The sequence below is a fragment of the Oncorhynchus mykiss genome, chromosome 5 (assembly GCF_013265735.2).
Source record: "Oncorhynchus mykiss isolate Arlee chromosome 5, USDA_OmykA_1.1, whole genome shotgun sequence".
NCBI classification, from domain to species: domain Eukaryota; kingdom Metazoa; phylum Chordata; class Actinopteri; order Salmoniformes; family Salmonidae; genus Oncorhynchus; species Oncorhynchus mykiss.
The window spans coordinates 26,990,341-27,014,393 of NC_048569.1; the positions used below are offsets into that span (position 1 = coordinate 26,990,341).

Genomic DNA, 24,053 nt, shown 5'->3' on the forward strand with positions numbered 1-24,053 from the left:
ACGATCTGTCTGTCTGTCTGTCTGTCTGTCTGTCTGTCTGTCTGTCTGTCTGTCTGTCTGCCTGCCTGCCTGCCTGCCTGCCTGCCTGCCTGCCTGCCTGCCTGTCTGTCTGTCTGTCTGTCTGTCTGTCTGTCTGTCTGTCTCTCTCTCTCTGTCTCTCTCTCTAACACAAACATGAACACACTGACGTGTGCACACACGTTGCGAACCAAAGCCAAATTGCGAATGTCATCAAAACACACCTGCTTAATGAGCCTTTTGTTTCGGCCAGCATAATCATTCCGCATTAGCGAGCAACCAGCGGAGAGATAATTAATTAAAGCAATCTGCCTGCTGTCAAAACAAAAACAGCCTTTCCCTGGCTCCACTTATGTGACCCGGACCCCGAGAGTCTGCCCAGGCCACCCCATTGGATGTCTCCCCTGTCAATCAACCAGTGGAGAGCAGAACGCTAGCAAACTTAAATGGAGCATTTAGCATTCTGCTAGCTACGCTGTTCTCCAAACGCCCAGTTTCAATTCATTGCTAATTACAACACATTAGCAGATGGCCCTCATAGGGGGGAATGTTCTAAGGCTCTGCCAAGAACAATACACTGGGATAAGTTTTCAGAAAATAGGCAAGGGGAGAGAGAAAAGAAGGGAGAGAGGGAAAGCAATTACTGGAATCCTTATTCCTCTGATAAGGTCCATCCTTCTTAAGAAGATTAGGGCCCCAGAAATCTGCTGAACTGCCGTGTTTCACTTCTAGCTCCTGACCTTACAAGTTTACAACTTCTCCAAAGATTATCTTCTTGTTCGAAAGTTGCAGGAACAACAACCCACTCCAATATCTAAAAGGGGATAGGGAAGAGATCCAAGGCCAGGCCTTGAATCCTGTTGCAGACTGACTAAAAAGCACCTTGATGAAAGAATCACCTGTATGGCTCGCTATTATGACAGAAAACTAGGAACAACTAGTTAACGTTTAACTCTCTTATCTAACCCAAAGCACCAACGACATTTTCGGTACGCATGTCAAAGAAAACAATCCTTCAGTGTCGTAAACACAACATTAACCATACAACACATAAAAAAACTCACCAAGGTAAGGCATTGGTGTCTGTTTTAGTAAGTGAGCTTCGTGGTTAGCACAGCCTACTGAGCCGTGGTGACCACCCGACGGACTGTGAAGCTGAGAAGAAATTAAGAGCTGTTTAATTAACTGGCTCCTCTGCCTCGACGACTCACGTCTCCCGCCAGAGAGTCAAGGCAAACAAACACAAATAAATAGAGGACCAAATTCCTTGTTCAATCCAAGCAATGAAATTATACTAGGAATCTAGATGGTGGTGTGGGGCATTCAATAGTTTCAGTTAAAGGATTCATATCATAAGCAAATACTGGAGCGATCTCAGTCCTTGGGTGGGTTGAGAAGGGTAAATCATCATTTTCATCATTACCATTATCCTTCACTTCCTCCTCATCATCATAATTTATTCATGCAATGTGCCAATGATGTGAGATTCTTGGAGAAAAGATGGATTTTTCAATAATCTTCCTCCATTTTCTCCCACATCAGTGAATCTACCACTCTATCCGCCCATCTTCTGGTGTATTCCCCTGACCACCACCGTCTCTCCCCTCCCTCCCCCTGTACTCCACCTTCCAGGCGCCGTGTAAGCATCTGCTGCCTGCCTGGTCTGGCCGGTTGGGAGCCCTAATTGGAGCAGACTGAGCAGCTGTCCAGGAGGCCTCCTGCAGGACAGGGGGAGACCAGAGCACGGCCTGGCGGCCTGGCCCCATCAACACGGCACACCAGCTGGGTCAGTCTGCATCACGCAGCCCTGCTCCTCTCCTTCCCCCCACACTGAGGTCTGGTTTGGTGTATCTTTGGGAGAGTGATGTACTGTATCTGTCCTGTCAGAGAGGTCATGGGGTCAGCATACATCACACATTACATCACTTCACCTTTCCAGATGTGTTTGGTTGTCTTGCTATCTTTATCAAGGCAAGCGATGTGGAGGTATTGGGCTTGGCTAGAGTGGAATATGACTCTGGGTGCTCTCAGTAGTTCTAGTCTCATCATAGGTGGGGAGATGAAGGGGGAGCTCGTTCTCTTTTACCCAACACTGTCTATGCTCACCTGCTATCCTCTTCCTCCTTCTGTCTCAGGCAGGACATAACAGAAAATGCATTAGTTTCTCCATCAGAGATGGACAGGAAGGGAGAGATGGAGGGGGGCACCTTGAGTCCACTCAGGCAGATGAGAATGGGAGATGGGAGAGGGGGAAGTGGTGGGCAGTCGATCAGCCTAGCAGCAGCAGGCGGACTTAATGATTAATGAGAGCATCTGTGATTCTGGGAGCGGCTAGTCAGACTGAGTGACCCATGGCTGACCAACCAACTGCTAGAGCCGTGAGGTGTCACTGGGCATTGCACGCACGCACGCACTCATGCACACACGCACACACACAAACTTCTGGAAATGTACTTCATACAAATAAATGAACAGTATAGCACATATACAATCCATGTACAATACACACTAGTCACTACCAACTAAGTAAACTACCAAGTAAACTACCAACCACTCACCTGGTGATCTGAAGGTCCAGGCCTCATCATCATCAAAGTGGGTGTCCCCTGCTGTGAACCTCTCTCCGGGGAAGAAAGCGTGTGCCACAGTGCCCCCCGGCCCGTCAAAGGGGTACCCGTCGTTGTGGTCAGCCTTGGTGAAGTCGATCTGGATGTCTGCGTCGTTGCCCGCCACTTCATGGAAGTTGAGGGGGGAGATGTCACTCCAGACCTTGAGAGCATAGTACATGAGAGCCCGTACCGTATCTCGACCCAACAGAGGAGACTCCTTAGGAAAGGTACGTATCCTGGAGGTGGAGAGGAACGAGAGGAGAAGAGGGAGAGGAAGAGACCAAGTGGGAGAAGAGGAGAGGGGAAGAAGGAGAGGATGAGACAAGTAGAGTGGAAGCAGATGAAAGTAGGAACAGGAGTAGAGGAAAAGAGGGCGAGAGGAGGGCGAGAGAGGAGAAAAAAGATAAGAGGAGGAGAGAGTGAGAGGGGGAGAGGAAAGGTCAAAATTAGAATACTGTACAAGTACACTGGCAGAGCTGCATTCACTGGTCAACAAATTTCAACAGGTTGTCAGTTCATGAATGAGTATAGGGCTTATTTGCAGATACACACTGATTGTATCTCCTTTTCCATTTCATGGCTTGGTGAGTCCTCGCAGTGGAAAACAGATTGACCATAGCGTTCAAATGCATCAACATCTTTGAACTGAGTTGCGAAGAGATGAGAGAGAGGAGAAAGACACAAAATGAGCTTTCAGGAATAGCTTTCGAGGCACTATCCTCCCTTCTCTCTCTCACTCTCTTTCTCCCTCTCTCCCTCGTATCTCTGTCTCTCCCTCTGCTACAGCAGTAATAGGATTTGAATAAACAGGGGGGCAGTCATACTCTCGCCCTCTCTCTTCCATTCTCCTCTTTCTATTTCCTAGCAACCAGAGTCATATAACTATCATTAGCCAAGGTTGCTGGCTACTCAATATGTGCAATGAACAAAAATATAAATGCAACATGCAACTATTTCAAATATTTTACTGAATTAATGTTCATATAAGGAATCAGTCAACTGAAATAAATTCATTAGGCCCTAAACTATAGATTTCACATGATTTCACTGAGAATACAGATATGCATCTGTTGGTCACAGATACATAAAAAAGGTAGTGGCGTGGATCAGAAATCCAGTCAGTATCTGATGTGACCACCATTTGCTTCATGCAGATTGATCTCCTTCGCATAGAGTTGATCAGGCTGTTGATTGTGGTCTGTGGAATGTTGTCCCACTACTCGTCAATGGCTGTGCGAAGTTGCTGGATATTGGCGGGAACTAGAACACGCTGTCATACAAGTCGATCCAGAGCATCCCAAACATGCTCAATGGGTGACATGTCTGGTGAGTATGCAGGCCATGGGGCTGTGCATTATCATGCTGAAACATGAGGTGATGGCAGCGGATGAATGGCACGACAATGGGCCTCAGGATCTCGTCGCGGTTTCTCTGTGCATTCAAATTGCCATCGATAAAATGTAATTGTGTTTGTTGTCTGTAGATTATGCCTGCCCATACCATAACCCCACCACCATCATGGGGCACCACCATTGCCCACACAACGCCATACACGCTGTCTGCCATCTACCTGGTACAGTTGAAACCGGGATACATCTGTGAAAAGCACACTTCTTCAGTGTGCCAGTGGCCATCGAAGGTGAGCGTTTGCCCAATGAAGTCGGTTACGACGCCAAACTGCATTCAGGTCAAGACCCTGGTGAGGTCGACAAGCACACAGATGAGCTTCCCTGAGACGGTTTCTGACAGTTTGTGCAGAAATTCTTTGGTTGTGCAAACCCACAGTTTCATCAGCTGTCCGGGTTGTTGGTCTTAGACGATCCCGCAGGTGAAGAAGCCGGATGTGGAGTTCCTGGGCTGGCATGGTTACATGTGGTCTGCGGTTGTGGGGCAGGTTGGACGTACTGCCAAATTCTCTAAAATGACATTGAAGGCAGCTTATGGTAGAGAAATGAGATTTCAATTCTCAGGCAACAGCTGTGGTGGACATTCCTGCAGTCAGCATGCCAATTACATGCTCCCTCAAAACGTAACAAATCTGTTGCATTGTGTTGTGTGACAATACTGCAAATTTGAGAGTGGCCTTTTATTGACCCCAGCACAATGTGCACCTGTGTAATGATCATGCTGTTTAATCAGCTTCTTGACATGCCTCACCTGTCAGGTGGATGGATTCTCTTGGTAAAGGTGAATTGATCACTGACAGGGATGTGAACAAATTTGTCCACTAAATTTGAGAGAAACAAGCTTTTTGTGCATATGGAAAATATCTGATTTTCTATTTCAGCTCATGAAACATGGGACCAACATTTGACATGTTACGTTTATATTTTTCTTCAGTGTATATGGCTAAAGGAACCCATAGATAGGTCATGCTCAATAGCTTTTGATGCACGGACGGGGAGGGCAGTGAAGTCAGGGAGTGGGGGAATAGTGGAGGGGTGGGTAATAGCAGCCTGCTAGCCAAGGTCAGAGGCAGCCTCCCCTGCATCACAGATGAGCTCTAGAATCCCATGACATTGGCTGTGTTCACACCCGCTATCTGAGCAAGTACATTAAAAATACATTGACCATCATGGCCCTGGAGCCGGTCTAGGAATAGCATTAAGTAGGAAATATGATTGCTACGCTGAGAATTTCTATACCCGCTGGCGCAGTCCAACATAATGTGTGTGTGTGATAAAAACCTTTTAATGAATAAATACTTTAGTAATATTGTGAAACCTTTATTTGACATTCACAATGTAAGTGCACAAAGCAAGAGCAAACAGCACAAACAAAACATTTTCCAATTCTTGGAGGTGAGTAATAGACGATAGAACCTTGAGAACCGATAGAACCTTTAGACCGTAGAATTACAATGACTTTTATTTCTATGCTTTAGAAACTTAAGACAGACAGAGGTAACCTTTCTGTGTGTGACAGACTGCTGTTTCGACCACAGGCCCTGACTCTGGCTCTGACTCTGACACTTTCACCAGCCTGGACGAGTCTGGAACCATTATGGTGTCATTATCATTGGCTGTGCTGACAGGGCATGGCAACTGGAGGCTATCCGTGTGTTTGTGTGTGTGTGTGTGTGTGTGTGTGTGTGTGTGTGTGAGCACTGTAAATCCTTGTGGAGACATAAGGTTGTGACACACAAAGGGATAATTGACCCTGAGCTGTTGTTTGAGGGACTTTACAGTAGTATAATTTTGGAAGAGGGTGTACGACACTAGCACTCCACCCGCAAGCACACACTCCATTCACCCGCATGCACACACTCCACCCGCATGCATGCACGCACTCCACCCGCATGCACACACGCACCTCACCTGCATGCAGGCATGCACACACTCCACCCGCATGCAAGCACGCACTCCACCCGCATGCACGCAAGACACACACATTATTCTCCAGAACAAAATCTAAATGCTAAAGCACACTAGGGCTGGGTGATATGGCCGAAATATCATATCATCACGGTATGTAATGACGATATTTGATGCTATTTTTTGTTCTTTAATAATAAAAGTAATAAAAGCTTAATGAGTAGTGAGTGACCCTAGAGTTGCAACACATACATTCTAAGTGAGTCTTTCTCCATTCTGATTGTTTTATAATTTTTATAGTATTTTAAATTTCTCAATTGCCTGCACTAATTTGAGATCATTTCAACACTGGGTTGCACGATATTGGCAAACAACCTAGGCCTTATTTTTAACCAAATGTTGCAATTTACTTGCAATTTAGAGCAAAACACTTGGGTGAACTGTAGGAATCATGGAAATATAATTCTTATTCTAATTCTATAATAGAATAGTGTTGTTCGAAATGACAACAAATTAAAATGCCAGGGAGGAGTTATTATGACAGGGTAGGAACCAAAGTGTTTCCTAGGGGACCATATAATCTTTAGCTACATTTAACGTTTTCTCTTAGCTACTTCATGTAGCTAACATTTCCATGCTTCACGTATTCCTCTTTGATTTAGAAGATACTGTTGCACAAACAACATGCTGATTTAGGTCTACACCATCACTGGCATTATTAGGCTGTATAGCTAATTACGTTTGCTATGGTTCAGTACATTTAATAGCTAGCTAGTCAGCTAACTAGTGATTCGCATTAGCTAACAAGAAAAGACAAACTAGCTGTTTGCAGATATAAGAAACACAAACGCATAGTGTAATTATAGAACGCTAGTGAATTGATATTAAGAAGCAAAGTGAAAACAGCATCGTTGTCATCAACATTGTTGCATGTGCTGCATTGACCATGCAGACTGAACGCAAGTGTCTCGTGGTCTAAGAACAACAAATGCGCTCCTTGAGTGACAGGAGGCGGGGCTAGGTCTGTGTGGAACGAGGCATGAAGAGAGAGCAGAGAGCGTACAGATCACTGACAAACTGAAATGGACCACTCACACAGACTGTGGTGAAGAAGGCGCAACAGAGCCTCTTCAACCTCAGGAGGCTGAAGAAATTTGGCTTGTCACTTAAAACCCTCACAAACTTTTACAGATGCACAATTGAGAGCATCCTGTCGGGCTGTATCACCGCCTGGTACGGCAACTGCATCGCCAGCAACCGCAAGGCTCTCCAGAGGGTGGTGCAGTCTGCTCAACGCATTACAGGGGGCAATCTACCAGCCCTCCAGGACACCTACAGCATCCGATGTCACAGGTAGGCCAAAAAGATCATCAAGGCCATCAACCACCCGAGCCATTGCCTGTTCACCCCGTTATCATCCAGAAGGCGAGATCAGTACAGGTGCATCAAAGCTGGGACCGAGAGACTGAAAAACAGCTTCTATCTCAAGGCCATCAGACTGTTAAAGAGCCATCACTAGCACATTAGAGGCTGCTGCTTATAGGTATAGACTTGACATCACTGGATACTTTAAGGAATGGAACACTAGTCACTTTAATAATGTTTAGATATCTGGCATTACTCATCTCATATGTATATACTGTATTCTATACTATTCTACTGTATCTTAGTCACTTTAATAATGTTTACATATCTGGCATTACTCATCTCATATGTATATACCGTATTCTATACTATTCTACTGTATCTTAGTCACTTTAATAATGTTTACATATCTGGCATTACTCATCTCATATGTATATACTGTATTCTATACTATTCTACGGTATCTTAGTCACTTAATAATGTTTACATATATGGCATTACTCATCTCATATGCATGTAATGTATTCTATACTATTCTACTGTATCTTAGTCCGTTCCGCTCTGACATTGCCCGTCCATATATATACAGTATATAGTCTTAATTAATTGCTACTTAGATTGGTGCGTATTGGGTATGAGATGTGTAATTTGTTATATATTACTTGTTAGCTATTACTGCACTGTCAGAGCTAGACGCACAAGCATTTTGCTACACCCACAATAACATTTGCTAATCATGACCAATAAAATGTTATTTGATTTGATTTGCTAAACTGTCTAGGATGAAGAGAACATTCTAAGAATTATCCTCACACCTCAGTGACCGCTGACACAGGAGCTTAACAGTGCCTTTATTCTTCAACTTTGACACACTGGGCTGAGTAACAACTGAGAGGTAAAAAAGCTAATTGCAAAGTTACATATCTGTGAATTTATGGGATTTAAAGACACAGTGTCTTTCAGTGGGATAATATTCCATCATTTGTCAGGAGTGAGGTCCCTCTTCCTCTATCTCAGCTGTCAATCACAGCTCTAATGATGGCAGCACAGGGAGAGGGGAGGGATTGATGTGGTGTCCCCTTTTTATAGGTATCTCTTTATGGAGACAGCCTCATCATTGGATCACCCAGCTATGGTATAATGCTGATGTGATGGGGCTTCCTTAGGTTATTTTGGTCTGTCCTTTGGTTCACATACACCCGACTCTCTCCTCTCCTATACTGTATCCCTAACACCTATCTTGGCTGGACACTTGTGGACAACCTATACTGTGTCTAACCTATCACTCTTATCCATGCTTATTCTCAGCTCTATTGTACTTATTTTATTGAAAGTCGGTTCAGATAGGAATCAGAGGGTACAGTAAGGTCATGTTGACAGAGTTACTGATGCTTATCACGAGTGTCTCCTTCTTCCACTGCAGCATGTTAACCCAGCCAGCCAGTTAGCTAGACAGCTAGCCAGCCAGCCAGCCAGCCAGCCAGCCAGCCAGCCAGAAGGATCCTTTGGGAAGTGAATTAGAGCAGTAGACAGACAGACAAGGAGGGAGGGAGGCTGCGCTGCTTTCCCCACCTATCTGTTTAGGTGATTAATCTAGCCGCTAACGAGCAGGAGGCAGTCTTCTGGGTGATGAACTGGGCTAACAGTGTGATTAGGAGGCTGTGTCATCTGTCTGAATGCTGGGGCTGTTACGGGTACATGTCTCAACAGCTGGGTCCACCAACCCCTGCTCTCACCAGCCAATCAATCTTTATCCTTACGCCATTCAGGTCTGAAATTGGCCTATTATTATAAAATGGATTAAATAGTTTTCCCCCTCATCAATCTACTCACAATACCCAATAATGACAAAGCAAAAATGGGTTTTTAGAAAATGTTGCAAATTTGTTAAAAAATTAAAAACTTTAATATCAAATTCACACGAGTATTCAGACCCTTTTCTCAGTACTTTGCTGAAGCCGCTTTGGCAGCAATTACAGCCTTAAGTCTTCTTGGGTATGACGCCATTCCTCTCTGCAGATCCTCTCAAGCTCTGTCAGGTTGGATGGGGAGCGTTGCTGCATAGTTATTTTCAGGTCTCTCCAGAGATGTTCGATCAGTTTCAAGTCCGGGCTCTGGTTGGGCCACTCAAGGACATTCAGAGACATGTCCCGAAGCCACTCCTGCTTTGTCTTGGCTGTGTGCTTATGGTCGTTGTCCAGTTGAAAGATGAACCTTCTCCCCAGTCTGAGGAACCCCATTGGGTTCTTGGTCACCTCCCTGACCAAGGCCCTTTCCCCCGATTGCTAAGTTTGGCCGGGTGGCCAGTTGGAAGACGTTTGGTGGTTCCAAACGTCTTCCATTTAAGAATGATGGAGGCCAATGTGTTCTTGGGGACCTTCAATGCTGCAGACATTTTTTGGTACCCTTCCCCAGATCTGTGCCTCGATGCAATCCTGTCTCGGAGCTCTACGGACAATTCCTTCAACCTCATGGCTTGGTTTTTTCTCTAATTGAATTAACCACAGGTGGACTCCAATCAAGTTGTAGAAACATCTCAAGGATGATCAATGGAAACAGGATGCACCTGAGCTCAATTTCAAGTCTCATAGCAAAGGGTCTGAATAAGGTATTTCTGTTTTATTTTACTTTATAAAAGCCTGTTTTCGCTTTGTCATTATGGGTTAGTGTGTATAGATTGCTGAGGATTTGTATTTATTTAATGCATTTTAGAATAAGGCTGTTTCAGGAAGTGATGTCACAGAGTAGTGCCACTATATATAAAACCTTTCACCCACTCCTGGGATTTGGATGCCTGATGAAGACCTAAGGGTCGAAACATTGTTATGAATAAATTTCACCTGGGAGCATGAGCAGCAGTGTGCAGCGTTTTCCTTTCTGTTTTCCATGAGTTTTCCTACAACCCCAGCACCTGCGTAAAGTACCTGGATGTGGGTATGTTCTTCAGCTTTGGACATTTTTTCGTAGCCTAGGGTCCAGGAAAATGTGGCCTTTTTATAAATACATTTCATGCAATTCTATGTAATTTTACATGACTGGAGACTTTGGCAGAATCTTTTTTAATACCGCACAAATGATCAAAATGACAGGCTACTTGGACACGGACAAACTGAGAATCTGAGGTCAATAAAAAACTACATTGTCTTGAATCCATCAATAGCCTAGGCCTAGGTGTGTGGAGACAAATATTGTAGGCTACAGTCTGACGAGGAAATAAGAGTCCTAAGAATGCTTTCCAGTTTCACTGACTCACCCAATGATGCGCAGCTCACTCACTGGTTATTGCCTATGTGTTTGTGTCAAAAGCCTAAAACAATATTTGGAAGTAGATCAAATATTTTGGTAGCCTACAGCAGACAGATTAAAGTCTTCTCTTTTCAGCAGGAGCCATTTCTTTTCCAACCTGTGCAATTGGATTTTAAATATTGCCAAAGGCCTGTTTTGTCTGCATGCTGTTTGTTCACTGACAGATTTGCTGCACGTTCCCGACTGTAGGCTATGCCTTGTTATTGGGCTACACACAATCCAGAGCTAGGCTATTAAAGAAAAAAGCTATTGATCCTCTGTGGCTAAATTATGGGCCTTCTCATAATGTAATAGGATATTCTGAATTATTTAATTTATTTCTGAACAGACAGCAGTAATTCTATAATGTTGGCAAATTTAGGTACTCCAGTGTCTATTATTCTATAAGGTAATAAATGATGAAGTGCAACGCTGGAGAGATGCGAGTTGCAGGCTCATGTCTATCACAGCAGAGAGATCATAGAAAGAAAGTCTCATTCTAGTTCTTTGAGAGATACAGGCGAGCTTCTCACACAGCCACGGCTACGGCCACGGCTACGGCCACGGCTACGGCCACGGCCACGGCTACGGCCACGGCCACGGCTACGGCCACGGCCACGGCTACGGCCACGGCTACGGCCACGGGGGGTGTGTAGAATTATATTTTTTTACATTGCAAAAAGTGAACATTATTTTTCATGCCACGAGATGGACCAGATCTGGCCAAATAGGTTCCGTAACGAAACAGTCCAAGAAGGAGAGTTGCCGGATCCTGATCAATCAAGTGTGAGAAGGTGGAAAGCTTCAAATTGGGCTGTATCACCGCCTGGTACGGCAACTGCACCGCCCGCAACCGCAAGGCTCTCCAGAGGGGGAAAATTACAGCTTCTATCTATAGGCCACCAGACTGTTAAATAGCCATTACTAGCCGGCTTCCACCCGGTTACGCAACCCTGACCCTTAGAGGCCGCTTCCCTATATACATAGACTTGGAACCACTGGCCACTAACATCTGCTAAATATGTGTCTGTGACCAATAACATTTGATTTGATAAAGTCTTGGGGCGAGCAGAATCAACAACCTCTGAATCATCAAGAGAGTTGCTTTGTGAGGTGTTAAAGTTCACAGTTAGCCATTGTTATGTACTGGGGTTTCTGGAACTCTGCAGGGTGGACTCTGCTGTACTTAACTGAGTGTGTGTGTCCCTCCCAACACAGCTCCTGTAGGTATGGCCCTAATTTATGTGCTCTCTGACACCAGGAGTTGCATGGCTAATATTTCAAGAACAAAGTACAATGCCCAAGGACTAGTCAGCCCTTTTTCCTCTGAGGGGCCAACATGTAAATATCTCTGTTACAGTATTCAGAGGACTGAATATTCAATGTGATAGAATAATACTATACTATACATGTTTGGTATCTACGTGAAACTTGTTCACTAAGGATAACTCTGATGCTATCTATATGGATGTATGATCTCTGTGGTAACTTGTATCTGTACAAGGTGAACTCTAAATTATTCTCTAAGTTATTGTCCTCTCAGGAATTCTGTCTTATTTACATACAGTGCCTTGCGAAAGTATTCGGCCCCCTTGAACTTTGCGACCTTTTGCCACATTTCAGGCTTCAAACATAAAGATATAAAACTGTATTTTTTTGTGAAGAATCAACAACAAGTGGGACACAATCATGAAGTGGAACGACATTTATTGGATATTTCAAACTTTTTTAACAAATCAAAAACTGAAAAATTGGGCGTGCAAAATTATTCAGCCCCCTTAAGTTAATACTTTGTAGCGCCACCTTTTGCTGCGATTACAGCTGTAAGTTGCTTGGGGTATGTCTCTATCAGTTTTGCACATCGAGAGACTGACATTTTTTCCCATTCCTCCTTGCAAAACAGCTCGAGCTCAGTGAGGTTGGATGGAGAGCATTTGTGAACAGCAGTTTTCAGTTCTTTCCACAGATTCTCGATTGGATTCAGGTCTGGACTTTGACTTGGCCATTCTAACACCTGGATATGTTTATTTTTGAACCATTCCATTGTAGATTTTGCTTTATGTTTTGGATCATTGTCTTGTTGGAAGACAAATCTCCGTCCCAGTCTCAGGTCTTTTGCAGACTCCATCAGGTTTTCTTCCAGAATGGTCCTGTATTTGGCTCCATCCATCTTCCCATCAATTTTAACCATCTTCCCTGTCCCTGCTGAAGAAAAGCAGGCCCAAGCCATGATGCTGCCACCACCATGTTTGACAGTGGGGATGGTGTGTTCAGGGTGATGAGCTGTGTTGCTTTTACGCCAAACATAACGTTTTGCATTGTTGCCAAAAAGTTCAATTTTGGTTTCATCTGACCAGAGCACCTTCTTCCACATGTTTGGTGTGTCTCCCAGGTGGCTTGTGGCAAACTTTAAATAACACTTTTTATGGATATCTTTAAGAAATGTCTTTCTTCTTGCCACTCTTCCATATGTGCAATATACGACTGATTGTTGTCCTATGGGCAGAGTCTCCCACCTCAGCTGTAGATATCTGCAGTTCATCCAGAGTGATCATGGGCCTCTTGGCTGCATTTCTGATCAGTCTTCTCCTTGTATGAGCTGAAAGTTTAGAGGGACGGCCAGGTCTTGGTAGATTTGCAGTGGTCTGATGCTCCTTCCATTTCAATATTATCGCTTGCACAGTGCTCCTTGGGATGGTTAAAGCTTGGGAAATCTTTTTGTATCCAAATCCGGCTTTAAACTTCTTCACAACAGTATCTCGGACCTGCCTGGTGTGTTCCTTGTTCTTCATGATGCTCTCTGCGCTTTTAACGGACCTCTGAGACTATCACAGTGCAGGTGCATTTATACGGAGACTTGATTACACACAGGTGGATTGTATTTATCATCGTTAGTCATTTAGGTCAACATTGGATCATTCAGAGATCCTCACTGAACTTCTGGAGAGAGTTTGCTGCACTGAAAGTAAAAGGGCTGAATAATTTTGCACGCCCAATTTTTCAGTTTTTGATTTGTTAAAAAAGTTTGAAATATCCAATAAATGTCGTTCCACTTCATGATTGTGTCCCACTTGTTGTTTCTTCACAAAAAAATACAGTTTTATATTTTTATGTTTGAAGCCTGAAATGTGGCAAAAGGTCGCAAAGTTCAAGGGGGCCGAATACTTTCGCAAGGCACTGTAGGTCTCATCTCTCACACAAGCCTGTGACTCACTTTGGGCCTGGGAGTGTTAAGGTTGCTGTAAACTTTGTATTGTTTTATTGGTCAATGGTGGTTGGTTTTGGGTTGAAAGGTTATAACTTCAGATGTTATGAATTTAATTAAATGCCTTTGTTTTCTCTCTTGTCCTGTATCCAGTGCATAGAGGAAGGTTGTATGATCAATTCTCATTTCCTAGGCTTCTTTGTCCTGTAAGTTAACTGTAGGATCTACAGTACCAGTCAAAAGTTTGGACACACCTACTCATTCAAGTTTTTTCTTTATTTTTTACTATTTTCTACAAGAAGGAGAGTGATGGAGTGCTGCATCAGATGACCTAGCCTCCACAATCACCCAATCTAAACCAAATTGAGATGGTTTGGGATGAGTTGGACTGCAGAGTGAAGGAAAATCAGCCAACGAGGTCTTAGCATATGTGGGAACTCCTTCAAGACTGTTGGAAAAGCATTCCAGGTGAAGCTGGTTGAGAGAATGCCAAGAGTGTGCAAAGCTGTCATCAAGGCAAAGGGTGACTATTTTGAAGAATCTCAAATATAAAATATATTTTGATTTGTTTACTACATAATTCCATTTGTGTTATTTCATAGTTTTCATGTCTTTACTATTATTCTACAATGTAGAAAATAGTAAAAATAAAGAAAAACCATTGAATGAGTAGGTGTGTCCAAACTTTTGAATGGAACTGTATATGCTTAGAATAATGCCTTGTAATGCTTGTTAATTCCTTGTAACTTAAGCTCTATACCTTGTACAGTGCCTTGCGAAAGTATTCGGCCCCCTTGAACTTTGCGACCTTTTGCCACATTTCAGGCTTCAAACATAAAGATATAAAACTGTATTTTTTTGTGAAGAATCAACAACAAGTGGGACACAATCATGAAGTGGAACGACATTTATTGGATATTTCAAACTTTTTTAACAAATCAAAAACTGAAAAATTGGGCGTGCAAAATTATTCAGCCCCTTTACTTTCAGTGCAGCAAACTCTCTCCAGAAGTTCAGTGAGGATCTATGAATGATCCAATGTTGACCTAAATGACTAATGATGATAAATACAATCCACCTGTGTGTAATCAAGTCTCCGTATAAATGCACCTGCACTGTGATAGTCTCAGAGGTCCGTTAAAAGCGCAGAGAGCATCACGAAGAACAAGGAACACACCAGGCAGGTCCGAGATACTGTTGTGAAGAAGTTTAAAGCCGGATTTGGATACAAAAAGATTTCCCAAGCTTTAAACATCCCAAGGAGCACTGTGCAAGCGATAATATTGAAATGGAAGGAGTATCAGACCACTGCAAATCTACCAAGACCTGGCCATCCCTCTAAACTTTCAGCTCATACAAGGAGAAGACTGATCAGAGATGCAGCCAAGAGGCCCATGATCACTCTGGATGAACTGCAGAGATCTACAGCTGAGGTGGGAGACTCTGTCCATAGGACAACAATCAGTCGTATATTGCACAAATCTGGCCTTTATGGAAGAGTGGCAAGAAGAAAGCCATTTCTTAAAGATATCCATAAAAAGTGTCGTTTAAAGTTTGCCACAAGCCACCTGGGAGACACACCAAACATGTGGAAGAAGGTGCTCTGGTCAGATGAAACCAAAATTGAACTTTTTGGCAACAATGCAAAACGTTATGTTTGGCGTAAAAGCAACACAGCTGAACACACCATCCCCACTGTCAAACATGGTGGTGGCAGCATCATGGTTTGGGCCTGCTTTTCTTCAGCAGGGACAGGGAAGATGGTTAAAATTGATGGGAAGATGGATGGAGCCAAATACAGGACCATTCTGGAAGAAAACCTGATGGAGTCTGCAAAAGACCTGAGACTGGGACGGAGATTTGTCTTCCAACAAGACAATGATCCAAAACATAAAGCAAAATCTACAATGGAATGGTTCAAAAATAAACATATCCAGGTGTTAGAATGGCCAAGTCAAAGTCCAGACCTGAATCCAATCGAGAATCTGTGGAAAGAACTGAAAACTGCTGTTCACAAATGCTCTCCATCCAACCTCACTGAGCTCGAGCTGTTTTGCAAGGAGGAATGGGAAAAAATGTCAGTCTCTCGATGTGCAAAACTGATAGAGACATACCCCAAGCGACTTACAGCTGTAATCGCAGCAAAAGGTGGCGCTACAAAGTATTAACTTAAGGGGGCTGAATAATTTTGCACGCCCAATTTTTCAGTTTTTGATTTGTTAAAAAAGTTTGAAATATCCAATAAATGTCGTTCCACTTCATGATTGTGTCCCACTTGTTGTTGATTCTTCACAAAAAAATACAGTTTTATATCTTTATGTTTGAAGCCTGAAATGTGGCAAAAGGTCGCAAAGTTCAAGGGGGCCGAATACTTTCGCAAGGCACTGTATGTGAATCCATTCATTGTACAATATTAATTGAATATCTAGCCTATGATATAGACAATTCTCAGACCAATTCTTGCTAGTGAACATCAACTCATTTCCTAAATGCTTGCTTGTTTATTTTAATTATCTTTATAGAGTCAGATAAACATTTAGTAGGCTAATTGCTTAGTCTAATTACGAGTTGCATGTGATGTGTATATAATATATATCATACACATATCAAATATTTCTGCCCACTACACTCCCAGCCAAGCCTCTGCCCCATGACCCTCTGCTCTACTCCAGACTCTTATCTCCAGCGCTCTCAAACAAACCATTAAGGAACCTTGTTAAAGTATTTGACTCCTGACCTTACTCTCACTGGAGCTAGTAGACCCCGAGGCCAGTCAGTGACTGAGAGAGGAGAGAAGAACTGCCTGTGAGAGAACTTCACCTGTTTAAACAACTCCTTTTGACTAAAGATGACTGAAGGGTACATGGATTCAATATCTTTTCTGGGATGCTTTCATTTGCACCATGCAGCGAGGTCAGACTGGATATAAGTCAATAGATAATCAATGGGTGCTACTTTACAATGCAACCCCCCCAGGTAAAGAAGCATAGAAAATATATACTTCCTCTCTGAGCTCTACAGCCCAAACCAACAAATGTGGGCAGGAAAACTCCAGCTCTCCATCCAGTGAGCACAGGACTCTTGTACAGTGCAGATCAGTACTAGTGTGTATAAAAACACATTCTCCCTGGTCTCGGCAGACAGACAGTAGAGGAGAGCAGGAGCAAGCAGACAGGAGCAAGGCATATGATTGGCACTAAAACGCAGGCGAGAGAGCAAGAGAGAGAGTGTGTGTGTGTGAGTGAGTATGTGTGCGCGTGAGAGAGGATAAAGGCATGTAGCTGTCAGCAACATTACCCTCCATCTCTCTCAGCTCTCTAATGCACACGTGCGCGTGCATACACACACACGCACGCACGCACGCACGCACGCACGCACGCACGCACGCACGCACGCACGCACGCACGCACGCACGCACACACACACACACACACACACACACACACACACACACACACACACACACACACACACACACACACACACACACACACACACACACACACACACACACACACACACACACACACACACACACACACACTGACACACTGACACAAACCAGCTTACAGCAGCTCAGTATCCAATCTACCTCCTGCTCTTGCTGGTTAAGCTTCAGAGCATGCTTATATCACCATAAAGGCAGACCTACTCCCCTTCTCTTTACTAACCCCATGTCTGGGTTGAGGTACATATTGGACAGATGTTACGAGCTGCTGTCAACCCATTGTTAACCCATTGATGACCCCTTTCATGACACTATGACTCAACTCATTGGCTAATTAACTGTCCAATTGTCCATTACCACGCAATCTAGTTATGGTATCATCCTCCCCTCATCATGAACCTGGCCTGCACACATATCCAACAGCACAGAAGTCCACATGCAGGTGTTCGTGCAATGTTTCACCCATTTTGAAAGTAACCCCACACATCCAACACGCATCCTCCCTGCTATCCAATACACATTTCTCAAAATCATGTGCATCATCAGCCATGGACTAGACTGTATTACAGATGTAGGATCTTGAGCCAGTTTGCTGCAGCAGAAAAATAACCCTGCAGCAACAGGAAATGTGAATTATTATGTCGATTATAATTAATAGATTATTTTTGGAAATCAAGTCTGACATTTTAAAGTGTAAATTACAGACTTTAGAAGCCTTTTTAAACATTGAATAAACTACAAGTTTGCATTTCTTGTAGAGCAGGAAAATTCTCAGTAACAAACAAGTGAACAAACTAAGATCCTACATTTGTATGCAAAGCAGGTATGTACATGTTCTATACCATCCTAGTACTGTACTCTCTACCATACCATGTCCACCCTACATCGCCATCCCCAGTCAGCTTCACATTGATAGACAGACTGATATTGTCTCGTGTGTTTAGTCTATTGTATAGGTACTGTAACAATAATGCTAGTACGAACTCGAACCCAGGCACAGAGATACACAGCAAGCAGAGGTAAGGGTAAATCCATAACTTTTATTTAGAGTCTTAACAGAAACAAGGCAACCACACAAGAACACAGTAATAAAGCATGAGACCTAAGCAAAGATACAGGCCAACCAGGTGAACAGAGAAGGTAATTAAACACAGGTGAATCCAAAAAGTAATAATCAGGGTATCCTGGAAACTAGATAACAGGTTAAGGATGCCCTCCAGCGGTAACCTAAGGAAACAATAATCAAATGACACAGAAACTGTGACAGGACCCCTCCCACAAGGAATGGCTTCTGACGATCCACCAGGGGTAGTTGAACGTCGAATGAGTCCGGGGTCCCGAATGAGTCCGGGGTCCAGAATGTCCCAAGCCGGAACCCAGGATTGCTCCTCAGGACCGGAACCTTCCCAGTCCACGAGATACTGAGTCCCACGCCGGAACTGGTGACTGGAGAGGATGCGTCGCACAGTGTATGCTTGCTGTCCCGCTATCATGTGTGGTGGAGGTGGAGGCCGAGTGGCCAGAACCAGAAGACTGAACACTACAGGCTTGAGTCTGGAGATGTGGAAGATGGGATAAACCCTCATGGACCGGGGAAGACGAAGGCGATAGGCCACTGGATTAATACGCCGTAGAACCTTGAATGGCCCAACATACCTGGGTGCCAACTTCCTTGATTCCACGTGCAGAGGCAGAATAGTAGATGCAGGAGAGGACTCGAACGGCAATGACGGTTGGCCTGACGTTGAACCCGAGTTGAAGACCTCAGGAACACTGACCGAGCCTTCTTCCAGGTCCGGCAGCAACGAGAGATGTTGAGAGGATGGAATCTCCACTTCAATCTCCTGATGTGGAAACAGAGGAGGCTGGTATCCGTACAAAACCTGGAACGGTGACAGGCCGTTGGAGGAACACTTGAGAGTGCTGTGTGCGTACTCCACCCAGGGAAGAGAAGGATATGCATGAACTAGAATGGGGTGCAGAAGAAAATTGACGTTTCAGGCCCTGGAACGCCCTCTCAGCAGCAGGGGTCCAGCTTACATGCCCAGCCGAGCCCTTTGTGAGCGCTGTCAATGGCACAGCCACCGAACTAAAGTCTCTCACAAATCTCCACCAAATTAGCAAAACCCAAAAAAACTTTTGACTTGCTTAACTGTGCTGGGTCGCGGCCAGTTGACCACTGCTTCTACCTTCTGGGAGTCCGTCCGTACACAGCCCTGAGACACGATGTACCCCAGGAAGGAGATCTGAGGAACGTGAAACTCACACTTTTCGGCCTTCACGAACAAGTGATGAGAGCCCTGAGGCACAAGTGGTGAGTGTCCTTGAAGAACATGGCAAACATGTTGGATGTGTTCAACCATGGACCTGGAGAAGATGAGGATGTCATCCAGGTACTCAAACACGAACTGTTGAAGGAAGTAGCGCAGCACATCAATAAACAGGGCCTGAAAATGGCTGGAGCATTTGTAAGTCCAAATAGTATGACACGGTACTCATAATGTCCATTTGGGGTGTTGAACACTGTCTTCAACTTGTCTCCCTGTCTGATGCGCACCAGGCTGTACGCGTTCTGTAAATCCAATTTAGAGAAAAACAGCTCCCCGGAGTCTCTCATAGGCTGACAACATAAGAGGAAGAGGGCAACGGTTCTTGATGGTAATGTTATTTAACAGTCTCTGGACCTGAGAGAGAATACAGCCCTCCTCTCGGAGGAGTGGTGACGAGCAGTAGGTGGATGGCACAATCGTAGGACCTGTGAGGAAGGATTTCACTGGCCCTTTGTTTGCTGAAGACTTGACACAGATCTCAGTAATCCCGAGGTACGCGGGAAAGATCAGGCTTGTCATTTCAGTCGGGGAAACATGAGAATCGGAAGCCTCCAGACGAGCAGGGACGGAAAGATGTGGAGAGAGTTGCTGGCAGGTGGACTGGCATGAAGGATTCCATCCCATAACTCTTCCCGAGGGCCAGTCAATTTGAGGATTATGGATAGAAAGCCACGGATGTCCAAGAACCAGGGGAACCTCAGGAGAGTCACCACATTTAACTGGATAAACTCCACATGATAATCCAGAACTCGTAGCTGAATAGGCATGGTGAGCTGCTTCACCTTCCCAGACCCTAGGGGTTGACCATCCAGCGCAGTGGCCGACAACGGAATGTCCAGCTTAGTGAGAGGCAGCCCCTGTTGGCGAGCTAATATGCGATCCAGAAAACAGCCGGTAGCCCCAGAGTCTATGAATGCAGGAATGTCCAACTGCCCATTGTCCCACCGCAGGTTGGCTGGAAGCAAGGTGCGTACCGTGTCGGCAGCTGGAGACTGTATCTGACTCGCCAGTATTCTCCCGTCTACTGATGAGTTATCCTGTTTCCAGTCAGCTCAGGACAGGAGGCACGGAAATCTCCAGACTGTCCACAGTAAAGACAACGTTGCTTGTTAATCCTGCGCCTTCTCTCCAGAGCGGAAAGTCTGGTGCATCCAACCACTCTCAGTGGTCAATGCTGTAATCAGCTACCCTCCGGCTGCCCTGCCAAAACACAATGAGTCTTTGAGCAGTGTTCCTGCCACTGATGGGGTGATCAAAAACCCTCTTCATCTCCTGGGTGAAGCTTTGCCAATTAAAACAAATGTCTGATTGCTGCTCCCATATGGCGGTGGCCCAGGCCAGACCCCGTCCTGAGAGCAAGGAGATAACATATGCCACTCTGGAACGCTTGGTCGGAAACGTTGATGCCTGCAGCTCAAAGGCCAGCGAGCATTGGAGCAGGAACCCACGAAACCTCCCAGGATGCCCCTCATAGCTCTCCGGTGCCAGGAGATGAGTCTCCCGAAGGTAGGAAGATGCTGAGCTGGTAGGGAGTGGAGGATTAGAAACAGCCACAGTGCAGCAGCAGTTGCTCCCGCCTGTCCTGTCTGCAGAGCAGACACAAGAGTTCTTAAATCCTCTGACAATGTCTGCAGCCGCGCCTCATGGCGACCAATCACAGTTCCATGGTGTGTGAGAGCCGACCATAAATGGAGTTCGGAATGTTCCTCGGACGACTGAGGAATCTCTGATGGGTCCATTGTAGGTTTAGGTCTACTGTAGCAATAATACTAGTACGAACTCGAACCCAGGCGCAGAAAAACACAGCAAGCAGAGGTAAGTGTAATCCAGACCTTTTACTTAGAGTCTTAACAGAAACAAGGCAACCAGGTGAACAGAGAAGGTAATTAAACACAGGTGAATCTAAAAAGTAATAATCAGGGTATCCTGGAAACTAGAAAACAAGGTAAGGGTGCCCTCCAGCGGTAATCTAAGGAAACAACAATCAAATAACACAGAAACTGTGACAGGGACTATACCTCCAGGAGAGGTGTCTCTTGTTCCACTTGTTCTGGGCGACCAGAGCTCGTCTCCTGCGGCCCACCATCACCTCCGTCTCAGACAGGTCTGGGAGAGAACACCTCGGGGTCTTCATCAGGCCCAGGGTAGCTTGGTCTGATCAGGGGAACCGAAACAGATGTACACATTCATATAGAGTCATAAACTAGTGAGCATGTCCATCCATTACATTTCTTATATTGTTTTAGCAGAACGAAAACAACAAAGGCAAAGACAATGTGTTCAACACACACGCACACACTAGGGTTGGCAGAAATATCAGCCCACAGACAGAATTACGAGATTCTAGAGCAGTGGTCACCAACCTGTCGATCCAAGGAATTCCTAGTCGATCGCCAAACATTTGAATTTAAAACAACTGAATCGGGTTTTTGGCGGTAGGTGCACCCGATTCAGTTGCCCTGTGAACAGGTGAACAGTTTCCATTTTGAACCATTTCATGTGTCTGAAGGTACAAACTCGGCGGGCCCAGAGAGTAAATCAGGTGCACTATAGGCTTACCGCTGGCCAATCGGATGGCTCAGATGACTGTGTCTGCAGCAACGTAGCAGGCATAAAAGAAAGCTACAGCAAAGTTAATACTGTGAGATTTCAAAACGTTAAGAACCTTGACTAGAGAGACTGTCAACGAATACAGCAAAGAGATGTGAGTTCATGTTTAAGTTCTTACTCAGCACTGTGAAACACTTTGTATTCAACACTTTTATGAGCCATAAAATGTGCGTTCTTCCTATATCCACTCAGTGCTACAACAAGCACTGCAGCAGTAATGAATGAGTAGGAACGTGTGTCTACAGGCATGCGTTGGTGTTATTATTAGTGGCTTGGGTCTTTTTTAATATCGAGGAATATTTCAATATTTCAGATTTCATTCATCTCTGTTAATAGAGTAACAACATGAATTTGTCCATGAGGCAGAAATAATCTAATCAAATCAAATTTCATTAGTCACATGCGCCAAACACAACAAAAACAAATGAGAGTGAAATGCTTCCTTATGAGCCCCTAACCAACAGTGCAGTTTAAAAAAAATATGGATAAGAATAAGAGAAAAGTAACACGTAATTAAATAGCAGCAGTAAAAAATAACAATATATACAGGGGGGTGCTGGTACAGAGTTAATGTGTGGGGGATCACCGGTTAGTTGAGGTAGTATGTACATGTAGGTAGAGTTAATTAAAGTGACTATGCATAGATGACAACAGAGAGTGGCAGTGGTGTGGAGAGGGGGGGCAATGCAAATGGGTAGCCATTTGACTAGATGTTCATGAGTCTTATGGCTTGGGGGTAGAAGCTGTTTAGAAGCCTCTTGGACCTATACTTGGCTCTCCGGAACTGCTTGCCGTGTGGTAGCAGAGCGAACAGACAATTTTTAGGACCTTCCTCTGACACCCCCTGTTATAGAGGTCCTGGATGGCAGGAAGCTTGGCCCCAGTGATGTACTGGGCTGTTCGCACTACCCTCTGTAGTGCCTTGCTGTCGGAGGCCGAGCAGGCAGTGCCTTGCTGTCGGAGGCCATACCAGGCAGTGACGCAACCAGTCAGGATGCTCTCGATGTGGCAGCTGTAGAACCTTTTGAAGATCTGAGGAACCCATGCCAATTTTTTTCAGTCTCCTGAGTGGGAATAGGTTTTGTCGTGTCCGTTTCAGGACTGTCATGGTGTGCTTGGACCATGTTAGTTTGTTGGTGATGTGGACACCAAGGAACTTGAAGCTCTCAACCTGCTCCACTGCAGACCTGTCGATGAGAATAGGGGTGCGCTCGGTCCTCTTTTTCCTGTAGTCCACAATCATCTCCTTTGTCTTGATCACATTGAGGGAGAGGTTGTTGTCCTGGCACCACACAGCCAGGTATCTGACCTTCTCCCTATAGGCTGTCTCGTTGTTGTCGGTGATCAGGCCTACCACTGTTGTGTCATCGGAAAATTGAATGCGGTGCGACTTGAGTTTCGTCATCATCTGGAAGACAGTGTTCCTTTTTGATCATTGTCAGTGGAGGAAAAGGAGAGCAGAGGGATGTTGAGAGGTGGACCCCCAGTCTGCTCTTCTCTCCTTCCTCTGAGACTGATCATCAGATGCAGGCACCATCAGCCCAGTAAAATAAAAATGAAAAGCAAATTATTTAAATGTATGCTCACTCAGCTGTGCTTCACAAGTAATGCTACAAAGGATCTATTATCGGTGTGATCATATAGCCTACCTCAAATGTTTAAATATTATTTAAAAAAATCTCCAGAACTACAGTGCAGTGGGAAATTCAAGTAAAGCCAACATGCGGTGATAATGTATTGGGCCTATAGCTTACTGCACAAACCTCATTGTTACATTGTTTTTAATTGGTTAATGTTGCATAGGCTTATGCTTTTTTATTTTATTTATTTATTTTTACCCCCTTTTCTCCAGAATTTCGTGGTATCCAA

General features: G+C 44.6%; 1 protein-coding gene across 1 annotated transcript in view; it reads right to left on the reverse strand.

Moving 5' to 3' along the window:
- The window catches only part of mmp17a (matrix metallopeptidase 17a), a 101,380-nt gene that overhangs the window by 27,340 nt on the left and 49,987 nt on the right, over positions 1-24,053 (reverse strand). Inside the window, exons 3-4 of the mRNA XM_021602292.2 lie at positions 21,593-21,728; positions 2,577-2,863 (exon numbers count right to left, since the gene is read on the reverse strand). Coding sequence (XP_021457967.1) covers positions 2,577-2,863; positions 21,593-21,728 — 423 coding nt within the window. The remainder of the gene's footprint in view (positions 1-2,576; positions 2,864-21,592; positions 21,729-24,053) is intronic.